The sequence below is a fragment of the Pocillopora verrucosa genome, chromosome 5 (assembly GCF_036669915.1).
Source record: "Pocillopora verrucosa isolate sample1 chromosome 5, ASM3666991v2, whole genome shotgun sequence".
Classification (NCBI taxonomy): Eukaryota; Metazoa; Cnidaria; class Anthozoa; order Scleractinia; family Pocilloporidae; genus Pocillopora; species Pocillopora verrucosa.
Genome location: NC_089316.1, coordinates 454900 through 466554, shown reverse-complemented (window position 1 = coordinate 466554; position 11655 = coordinate 454900). Strand labels below are relative to the sequence as shown.

Sequence of the window (11655 nt, the reverse complement as noted above, 5' to 3'; positions counted from 1 at the left end):
CTACGGCCGTTACATTGACGACCGCCTCGGCGCTACCTCCTCTACCTGAGAGGAGCTCAATTAATTTATAACCGCTGTCAATTCCTTTCACCTGGCAATTAAACATACCTGGGAAATTTCCAACACTTCTTTGGCTTTTCTAGGCATCAAAATTTGTATTAAAGGCAACGGTTTATGCACTAGCGTTTACTACAAACCTTCAGACTCACGTAGTTACTTGTTGTATTCATCATCGCCTCCATCACATGTCAAGAATTCCATACCTTTTCCACAGTTTCTCAGACTTCGTCGTTTATGCAGTGACGACTCTGATCTTTCCGAAAAATCAGTGGCAATGTGCCAAATTTGCGCTAAACGTGGCTTTCCTGTTTCTATCTTTTAAGCGGGCCACCACTGTGCTCAACAAATTGATCGACAGTAAGCACTTCAAACAGCTGAGAAGGAAAACGCTGATGGCATTCCATTCACCCTCACATTTCAACCCCAAAACAAACTTTAAATTACTCCAAAACGACTCAGAGACTGGTACAGTCGAACCTCGATTATCCGGACTCGGCGGGACTAGGGTAAATAGTCCGGATAATCGAGAGTCCGGACAATCGAAAATATGAATATCAATGAGACAATTGAGTTATGATCGTCTCGTGTGTTTACATAACCCACGCTCATCGAACTGATCAAGCATAACATTCCCTTAGCAACAAAACAATACTGAACCAATCAAAATTCAGCTGAACGCATTAGAAGGCTTCTTGTCTCTTTTTGTCTCCGAGCGCTCGATCTTTCGAAAGCGGAGCGTGTAATGCGCTGTTTTAAACACAATTTTCCTGACTTTTAACATAATTTCTGAATTTTATTAACATCTAAAGTTTTTAACATCTAAGGTCATTAATATTCATGAAAAAAACGGGACCAGAGAAAAAGTCCGGATAATCGAAAAGTCCGGATAATCGATGCCCGGATAATCGAGGTTCGACTGTAATATCTTTTTGCAACCTCCACTAATTTCACACAAAAGTGACAAAGTCATGGGCAACCTCTTAGTCAGAAGTTCATTTCAAACCAATGACCATCTGGAACTTTCAAATGCGCTCCCTCACGATGCAGAACTTGTCCTTTCATTCATAACGTAGAGAAAATGTCGGAACCCAAGAGATTCATTAAGATCACTGATCATTTTACGTGCACCTCCGCCAATGTAATTTAACGCATAACTTGCATTTTTTGCAAAAAGTCATACATTGGTGAAATAGGAAGACGACTAGGTAAACGATTCCGGGGAACACCTTCGCGACGTAGAAAGAAGTGACAAGGACGTATCCGAACCAGTCGCGAATAGCATATTAGAGTTTGCGGTCTTTCCCTATATCTTGGCAGTTCGGAAAGCCGCAAAAACCTAGAATGAAAATTTACCTTCCAAATCTGCAATCTTAATCTCTACAGTATCAACGAGTGCTTTTCATTCAACTAATTTATTCTTGTTTTCTCGCCACCATTTTACCACCAGTAGCGTAGCTCCATTTTCTGCACATAAACCCACACACAACCCACAATTCCTCCAATCGTTCTGACGAAGGGCTAACGCTCTAAACGTCAGTCTTTAAAATCTTTATGGTGGCTAATTAACGTTTCAACTAAATTGATAACACTAAATTATTCAGTTTGAACTCTTTTGATTCATAAATATATTCCTTCGTTCCCTGGAAAACTTTAAATATTTTGGATCATGAATATTTGGCCTGAATTGACTCGATTTCTTCTCGAGAAGCTCACAAAACGAATCGCTTTTATTCTTATTTCGTTAACCTTTGATGTAAATCTTAAATACTGCAGAACACGGAAAAAGACTGATTTCACTCAGCAGTGGTTGTTCATCGAACGAGCTTTCGTGGCGTATCGATAGATAGTGTAGATTGTGTACATTGTGTTTAAAAAAAAAAAGCCGCCGTGGCACCACACATAATCAAAATGTTTGTATTTTCATCTCGATGGGCTTCTGGCAAATATGGCAGACACTAAGCTGCTTTACACAAAACTGACATGCGCCGTGACCACAACGGAAAATGATGTCCTTCTTCCTTTCCACACAAATACAACACACAACAGATTCCTCCAATTTCCGCAACTTCGCTTCAAGTTGCTGATATTGCGAGACCAAGGACTTGTTGTTAATTCCAATGATTGGGTTACCATCTGCGAAGAGAGTTGGAGCGAACTGAACTCAATAATTTTTCAGCCAATTTCTCCAAAGACAAACCAAATAACGATAGTATTTTTCCCTTTCTCTCAAAATCTGGATATTTGCGAAAGCTCAGAAAAATCAAAATGAAATAAAAATGAAATTCAACAAACATGAAAAACTGGTTAAGAATCGAAAACCTAAGATTACCCGACATATCATTTGAGGGCCCAGCTGAAAACCGCCCTAGCGAGTTTGGATCCCTCATTGAATACCTTTACTACTGTTATTATTATAATTATTTTCATTGTTATTGTTATTATTATCATCATCATCATTATTATTGTTATCATCAACAGTATCTTTTTAGTAATAATAACTTGTTGCTTTCGGACAATTCAGGAGAAAAGTGAAAGGAATAGCAAGCTTGAATATGAAAATGAAGGTTTAATAATAAAGTTTAAGTAAGACCAGTCTCTCCTCTAAAGGGGATATTTTTCTGAAGAAACTGTCGTTAGCCCTTCGCTAACGCTGGAAACGTCAGCTTTAAAAATCTTTACGGTGGCCAATTTACGATATCAACTCAAATTACCCCGTCTCTTCTCTGTTAGGAGTAGATATTAAAATTTCAAGCTTTCGCCTATCCACGTCATCATCAAGATGATATGCCGTGAATCGTCAAAAGATTGAAATTTTAGTTTTTGCTACATCGGCCTCACCTCGCCAGCGAAGGACAACATCCAAAGACTAGAAAAATTAAAATTTGTGCAAGTTACCTCTCGTTCCTTTACCAGAAATAGGTGTTTTACATTCCAAGCATCTCTTTAATCGGGCTGCACATTCTGCAAACGGATTATTACGTTAATAAATACCAAGATCAAGATGCCTTTTCCAAACTGTGTTAATCTTCTCCACACTTAATCATGGTTGTTCCTCCTTGAATCCTTCTTACCTTTTCACGATTGTCTTCTCAAGGAAACAGGTATTTCAAAGTCGCTTTCTTTTTCGAGGCAATTTTCTATGAACGACGCTTGAATGATTTTAAACTTGGAGACTATGCTCACTTAAAATTTGAGCGATTAACGCAGAACAAAGAACAACAACTAAAACAAAAAGTAGAGCTACCTATGCATACAACAGTGTGGCCACAGGGTTTGAATGCAACAACAGCCTCAGTCTCCTCACATATGTAACACAGCACTTTTTGATCATCAGAGGTTTGTGATGGTGGGCCCTCACTGTCACCCATTTTGGTGTCGGTGTTATTCTCTGCCATTTCAGCAGGTTGGACAGCACTGTTGTTTGAGATGTCTAGGGCCCAGGTTTCCACTTCAACTTTATTAGTCACTTCCAACACCACATTCTCCTTGTAAACAACAACAAAAAATATCCTCAACTTCTTTGATAAACATGGGTTGAAGAGAGTTTATACCAAAAAGAGAGTCCTAATGGAGAATTTTAGTCAAGTAACGAGCCATTTTTTTTAGAGCAGAGAGATATCTTCGAAAGAGAATTTTGAATGATCAACGCTACTAAAACCACTTACAACCGTACCGTCTAAAATAGAAGACTTCAAATATTTTGACACTATTATGTACAGTATCGGAGAAAACCATCGTCATAATTAATACAGATGAAAAACGTAAACAGAAGGTTTGAAAGCAATAAGTGATTGGGGGCGTCAGACTTCTTATGGTGCTTCCAGAATACACATCTAAGGATGATCCCCGTTGTAATTTTTCTTTACTGGCATGAAATAGTACCACAAGAGTGCTTTTAAAACTTGGCATGAACTTTTCACCTGACACAATGTATCTTCCATCATTATATTTTCCACCAGGGCTGGTTCCTTTGATACACTTTCAGCTGTGACGCCTTCTTGAACATCTTTGCTCTCCATCTCGTCTGACATCTCCTCTGTTAAGTCACTTATTACGCGCTGTAAAAACGTATCTTCTGCCTCATCTGTGTTATTCGTACTGTCTGTTTGATTTTCATCATCTTTTTCAGTTTCGCTTGCCACAGTCGCCGCACTTGCTGAAGATGAAGCATCCTCTGACTCAGTTTTGGTTCGCGACTCGCTCGAGGACCCAAAACTTGGAACTTTCTTATTGCGTGTTGTCCTACATTTGTTAAGCAAAGTATAATTTTCAGTTAAGTATATGTATGAAAGGAATTTCCACGTTGAAACACCCATCCTTCATTTGAAATCCTTTGGAATAAATTCAGGCAAGAGATACGGGGACTACGCGGAGAATGTTCTTAGTCGTGGCCAGGATAAAAACGTCATCGGAATATAAATATTTTGGAAGCGAGGTATACAAATATTTAAAAAATACACAAAAGCATTTGAATACCCTCCACCGGCCGCAATCTTCCGAATAAGTTGCTCAACTTCTGATCCTCGACATATGTCTAGCGGTGTTTTCCCTGAGCCATTGACTTTCAACACGTCAGCTCCATAGCTTAACAAGCAGCGTGACATAGCGACAACGGACGCACTGCTATTTCGTACACCAAGTAGTAACTCCAGACCAGGCTGAAATAAAACAGTACTATTCCATGTAGAAGGCCAAAGACACTAACAAAGAACCAACTGATCACCTTTCCCTTTACATCAACTGTTCTTATTGCAAGCAGTGGGAGAACCCTTTTGAGATCGGTGCATTAAAGTGAGATCAAAGCAAACTTAACCGGGCGGACGATTCAAGGCGTGGTAGGTGGTAGAAATTCTTTGCTTATCTACGTTCCTTACTTGGTCGGTTTTACGAAGTCAAGCAGCCACATCGCTTGAAGAAAAAAATTGCAGTGATTTTACTTCACAACAGTATCTGTCCAAAACGATGTGAACAAAACAAAAGCTAACTTTGGAGATGCCTTTAAACATCAGAATGACGACACATGCATAACCATCCAAATCATTTCGTGATCATTTTGTATTACTTAACTTCTCACGCTAAAAGGTAGAAAAAGCTCGACATGTTAAACTTTATGAACTTATTTACCATAAATCCCATATTTCTCTGTAGTGTGTGTTCCTTCATTAAAGCGATATGAAGCGCCGTATCTCCGTCACTATCCACTGCATTCACGTTGGCTCCGTGGTCCAGCAACAGTTCCACCATGACCGAGTGTCCTTTATCGGCAGCTAAATGAAGTGCCGATTGATTTTCAGCAGTTGCAGCATCGACCTCACATCCCGGCTGTTAGATAAAAAAATTGTCTCCTCATCGTTGATCTAACTTATCAGTAAGCATTTAGATTCATTACTTGAAATATGTTGTAAACTTTTGTAAAAAATGTCGATAAAAAGAATAGGCAGTGGCCTGACGGTTAGCAGTCTGGACTTCAGACCCGGGTTGTTTGCCATTGAAATCTGCCTGAGTCACTGTGTTGTCTTCTATAACAGGAAACTTTCATTAGCGCCTCCCTCTGGCCAGGAGAGAACATCTTAACGAAATTTCATGGGATATACAATGATGGAGTTGTATCTCAAACAGAAAAAAACTGTTTTAACAATGCCCGGCAAACAAGGATATCAGTTTGTTGGTATGAACCACTAGGCCAGTGCAAAACTTACACGTAAGCCTTATAGCAATCAATTATTTGCAGTGAACCGCTGACCTTAGGTGTCAACTCTTGTTCCTAGTTTGTACGGAGAGAGAGAATAGGTGTAATAGTAACAATTATTTTGTGGTTATCATCCCAACATGACCACAGGCAAAAAGTCGTACTCCCTATTGGATTGAACACAAGCGACAGTAATTGAAATCTCTTAACGACAATTTAAATCACACAACGAGTCTTGCACGAAAAAAAAAATCGGTGACAAAAAAAGATGATATTACCTTCTTTAAGAGGATCTTAGCTATTTCAAGGTGATCACTAATTGCTGCAATATGAAGGGTCGTAAACCCATCATTTTTGACAACATTCAAGGAATTTCCGGTTGTAGCAAAAATTCTTTCCACGGCGCTGCAAATAAATGAGAAAAAGGATTTAGGATACAATGGATGTGAAAGCGATTAACTTAGGTAACAGCACAACAATCATTTTGTAAGTGAGATTTGGTCTGGTTTTCCCCCTCTGACCACTCAGATCGCTCCAATTGCCAACGACCAACGATCTGGAAGAGCATGAACTTCCAGTTGAGCCTGAGTCACATAAACTTAGCTTTCTTACGACTGCAAGTATGTCCCAGCTGCAGTCGTCTCGAAAATTGTCACGATCAGTTGAAAAGTAGGCTTTTCATGTGGGTACATCATTCAGCGTACCCTTACTCTGATGTAAGCTGTCTAAATGAGTCGTGATGTAATCATTTTTGGCATAGTTACCGTTTATCTCCTTTCAAAACAGCGAGTTGAAGATAATTGAAACCTTTTCCGTTATAAAGAGTGACACAAACTCTTGGGCAGTCCAACAGCATATTCACCATGCTGTGGTGTTGTAGAAGGATGGCATGATGGAGAGGGGCCTCACCTGTCTCGTCCTGAAAATGAGTCAGAGCGAGATACTGGGAGTAACCTGGTACCATTCGACGGGCAGCTTAGGTAGCAGTATATTTTATCAAAAAAACGAGAGGATGAATATACATAAAAATTGGATCAAATGTCATGATACTCCATCGCATAGATATTTGAATTTGAGCAAAGCCGAAAAAAATTAGACGTCTTATGCCATTCTACTAACCGATTAGAGATTTTTCAAGTTCATTTAAGACAAAAAAAAACACTCGAACAAGGTTTAAATTTGACTAAGACATGTATCTTATAATATATGCAATGCTTGCTGAGTTTATTGGGACAGTCTAGAATGCATCAGGAATTTGTATTCCCGGGAAAACTGATATCTTCAAAGGACCCACGAACCTTCAGATTGACGTCACACTCGGGGCACTGAGTCAGGATCTGTACTGCCGTTTCGTTTTTCCTTTTCACGGCCAAATGTAAGGGTGTGCTCCTATTACTTCTGTGTTGAACATTTGGATCAAAACCTTTCTCCAGTAACAGTTTCAATGCTTCACCGCTTTCGTCTCTGAATGATCAAGTATTTTAGAAATTCTCCATTAATATAGGGAGTTTCTAATTCTGCTTTCCTGTGTCATAATAAAAAAAACAACAACAACAACAGCAACAACAACAAAAAAATAAGAACCAAAACATGCAAATAATAAGCGTTAGGTTGTCATTAAACCAAAGCGAAAGCAATCAGAGCCACTCAGAACAAAGATGATTATCTTGATGGATAAATAAACAATAACAACAACAAACACATGCTATCGAAAACAGTCTGCGCAAAAGTTACTTTCACTGCCGTAGGTGTTATTTTTTTATCGATTGGTTGACAGGGTAGCTGAAGATTTTGAAAGTTATCGCATTGAGAAGGAAAGAAAAACTAAAGCAATCTTAGATTTCTCAGTTTCGCAGATTATTTAACATAACTATCATAATTCGGTCATCTTACTGATAAGTGGAGTGATGCATGGCTGTGTATCCCTGATTATCCTGTATTTTGAGAAAAATTAAAGTGTATGATTAAGAAGGCTACTCATCTGAAACACTATGATATGTAGAATATAATCATGTTAAAATAATGACCTAACCTTGTCAATCATGTGTCTCTTTGTTATCCTCCTCAACCAGCACTAACAATTAAAGTAATTTGAACAAAATAACGGTGATGGTTAAAAGTACTGGACTGAATAAAAACTTTTGTTACTCACCCGTATATCCATGTTAGCTCCTCTCTCAAGCAATTCTTTAATGATGTCACAATGCCCCTGGTGACATGCTACATGGAGAGCTGAGTGACCACCCACTAACTTATCAATCTGTGCAGAACGAAAAGACACAAACCCTTAATCAGGTCATATTTTCTTAAACGCTGCCAAATTCAAATTTGATTCTAGAAGTTTAGAAAAAATATCCTTTTAGTTATCACTGTTTAATAAAACCCAAGTTACGCAATTCCCTTCTTATGCTCGTATTTATCATATTGTCTTGATTGTAGAAAACGTTTGTAAATACAATCTGTAAAAGTAAAAGAAATGAAAGGAAAAAGGTACCCGCTCTGGGTTAGAATCCAAGATTTCCTTGACTCTTGAGAGGTTGTTGTTTTGTGCAGCATTTACTAAGCCGATGTCCGCCTATTAATGAACGAATGAACATGTCAGACCTCTTATAGCATGGTTGTCACAAAAAGACAACTAGACGTATTAGGATCATCCTCGTTGTAGTTTCCTTACTGATACAAAATGGTACAACTGCAATGCTGTAGAACTCCTTTTGAGCTTTTAACGCAACACAATGTGTTTTCCTCTGGACCGTATATTTTCCTTAAGGGCTTTTCCCTGTGATACACCTTCAGCTGTTTCGCCTACCCTAATGTCTTCTTGATCTCCTCTGCACAAGTCCCTTATTACGCCTCTTAAAAACGTATCTTCTGTCTCATCTGTGCTACCCATTCTATCTGTTTGATTTCTGTCTTCATTTTCAGTTTCCTCTGTCAGTGTCGCTGCACTTGCTGAAAATGAAGGATCGCTTAATTCAGGTTTGGTCTGCGACCCGCTCGAGGACCCAAAACTTGGAACTTTCTTGTTGTCTGTAGTCCTACAGTTCATAAGCAAAGTATCATTTTATTTAGATATCATGTAAAAGCAATTCCTACATGCACTAAAAAGGCCCTAATTCAGAGGGCATCCTTCGGACTGGATATTTGAGTGTCCCTTTATAAGTAATGTGCATTCGATTCAGACAAGAGATACAAAGACCACGCGAGGAATCTGTTTGCCGTGATCAATAATTTTGTGTTACCAGAATAAAAATTTCATCCGAATGTAGGTGTTTTGGAAGCGAGAATCCGCTCTACTTTAGCATAGAAAGGTGTACAGGTATCAAAAAATACACAGAAGCATTTGGATACCCTCCACCGGCTGCAATCTTCCGAATGAGTTGCTCAACTTCTGATCCTCGACATCTGTCCAGCGGTGTTTCCCCAGAGCCATTGACTTTCAACACGTCAGCTCCATAGCTTAACAAGCAGCGTGAGACTGCGACAAAGGACGCACTGCTCTTTCGTTCACCAAGTAGTAACTCTAGCCCCGGCTAAAATAAAACAACGCTATTTCGTGTAGAAGGCCAAAGACGCTAACAAGGCACCAACTGATTACCTTTACATTAGTTGTGCTTATTGCAGGCAGTGTGAGAACCTATTTGAGATCATTATACTACATCGAGGTCATAGCAAAGTTAAGTGGGAGGACGATTCTCAAAGGGTGTGGTTGATGGTAGAAATTATTTGTCTATCTACTACGTTCCTCTTTTAATTGGGTTGACGAAATAAGAGGGCAGCATCGCTTGAGGAAAGAAAATAACACTAACTTTACTTCCCAACAATATCATTGTCTATGGATGTGGACAATACCTGAGTTATTATTGGAGTTAGCTTTAAACGTCCTGGTAAAAGCAAGGACATATGCATAACCATCCATGTTATGATTATTTTACATTGCTAATCCTCTCACACTGGAGGGGAGAAAAAGGGAGATAAAATATACAATGTCTCCTTCGACATCTTGTTGGCCTGTTCCAAGCGTTCATTTGGTAAAACAGAGCATAATGGCCTAAAGTGTCTTTTTAGCGGAGGAGTGAACTGGCTAAGGTATACGTGACCTGACCCCTTCACTCCTCCGCGACTACAGCGCTGTTTACTATGGAGCTTCATTTTACAGACTGAACGCCATGAACAGACTCACAGCACGGTATTTTATGAAACTACTTATTTACCATTTCTGCCGGATTTCTCTTTAGTACATGTTCCTTCATTAAAGTGATATGAAGCGCCGTATCTCCGTCATCATCTACCGCATTCACATCAGCTCCATGATTCAACAACATCCCTGCCATGACTGAGTGCCCTTTACTGGCGGCTAAATGAAGTGCCGAATGATTGTGAGAGGTTAGAGCATCGACCTCACACCCCGGCTGTTTGATAAAAAATATCCTTTTATTATCGAGTTATCTTTATCGGCAAGAATTCAGATTCATTATTCAAAAGCTTTTGTAAACTTTTGTGGAAGTTGTCGATAACAAGAATACGCAGTGGTCTGACGGTTAGCAACGGTTAGCAGTGTAGACTCCAGACCCGGGTTGTTTACCACAAGGATCTGCCTGGGTCACTTTGTTATGTTCTATGGCAGGAAATTGTCGATAGCCCCTTTCTCTGCCCAGAAAAGGACATCCCGACTGAAAGTCATAGGATATACAATGATGGAGTAGCATCTCAAACAGGAAACATTGGTGATGAAATGTGCGGGAAACAAGGATATCGGTTTGTTGGTATGGATCACTTCTCCAGTCTAAAAACCTATACATAAGTCTTGTAGCAATCAATTGTTTGCAGTGAACTGACCGTTGTTGTAAAAGGCGGCGTTATGTTTTCCTAGTTTTTCCAATGGGACGTAACAGTAGTGTTCAATATCCCAGCTAACCGCATGCAAAAAGTCATATTCCGTTCAGAGATTGAACACATACGACATTCTTTCAAATCTGTTAAAGCGGTTTAACCATACACAAGCAGTCTTGCACGCGAATAGAAATTGAGATTAAAAAAAAACCGGAGAGAAGTGGGTAATATTTTTTCTATAAAATTACCTTCTTTAAAAGGATCTTAGCTATCTCACGATGATCATTAATTGCTGCAATATGAAGGGTCGTGAACCCATCATTTTTGACAACATTCAAGGAATTCCCGGTTTTGGCAAAAACTCTTTCCACGGCGCTGTGAATAAATAACACAACAGATTTATGTTATACTGAATGTCAAAGCGAATATAGGTGACAAAATTTAAGAAATCTTGTAACTGGGATTTATTCTTGTTTCCTCCTGATCACTCATAGCCCCAATTGTCCAAATTACATGAACACCGGGCCAAGTGATGACCAACGACCCTAACTATCAGGAAGATCATGAACTTCATGTTCGACCTTAGTTTGCATATAAGTCTAGATTCCCTATGACCACAAGTATGACTCAGATGTCTCAAAAACTGCGACGATTAGTTGACAACTATGCCTTAGATTTGGGTATTAAGCTATTGTACCTTTACTCTGATTAAGCTGTCTAACTGAGTAGTGCTGTAATTATTTTTGGCATAGTTACCGTTTATCTCCTTTCAAAACAGCGTGTTGAAGATAATTGAAACCTTTTCCGTTACAAAGAGTGTAACAAATTCTTGGACACTCTAACAGCATATCCACCATGCTGTGGTGTTCTGCAAGGATGGCATCATGGAGAGGGGTATCACCTGCCTCGTCCTGAAAATGGTCAAGCGTAATGTCAGGAGTCACGTGGTGCCTTTCGACTTTGTTTTATCGACTGGCAGCTTGGGTAGCAGTGTATTTGAGCTTGAAAACGGTGGAAAGTGAAAACATCAAGAATGGGTGCAAACGTCAAATGGTCCAGTGCCGCAGCCAAAA

General features: G+C 39.4%; 1 protein-coding gene across 3 annotated transcripts in view; it reads right to left on the bottom strand.

Annotated features, from left to right (window-relative positions):
* LOC131790936 (uncharacterized) overlaps positions 1-11655 on the bottom strand; it is a 44482-nt gene that overhangs the window by 21644 nt on the left and 11183 nt on the right. The window contains exons 21-37 of one of the 3 annotated variants that reach the window (XM_066166999.1): positions 11339-11493; positions 10831-10957; positions 9964-10161; positions 9101-9282; positions 8559-8787; positions 8244-8324; positions 7902-8009; positions 7643-7683; positions 7048-7213; positions 6514-6668; positions 6028-6154; positions 5185-5382; positions 4537-4718; positions 3981-4302; positions 3305-3542; positions 2956-3021; positions 1961-2193 (exon numbers count right to left, since the gene is read on the bottom strand). In XM_066166999.1, coding sequence (XP_066023096.1) covers positions 1964-2193; positions 2956-3021; positions 3305-3542; positions 3981-4302; positions 4537-4718; positions 5185-5382; positions 6028-6154; positions 6514-6668; positions 7048-7213; positions 7643-7683; positions 7902-8009; positions 8244-8324; positions 8559-8787; positions 9101-9282; positions 9964-10161; positions 10831-10957; positions 11339-11493 — 2805 coding nt within the window. In that variant the 3' untranslated portion in view covers positions 1961-1963. Of the gene's footprint in view, positions 1-1960; positions 2194-2955; positions 3022-3304; positions 3546-3980; positions 4303-4536; positions 4719-5184; positions 5383-6027; positions 6155-6513; positions 6669-7047; positions 7214-7642; positions 7684-7901; positions 8010-8243; positions 8325-8558; positions 8788-9100; positions 9283-9963; positions 10162-10830; positions 10958-11338; positions 11494-11655 lie in introns of those variants that run through there. The other 2 variants (XM_066166997.1, XM_066166998.1) reach the window with 2 other exon arrangements.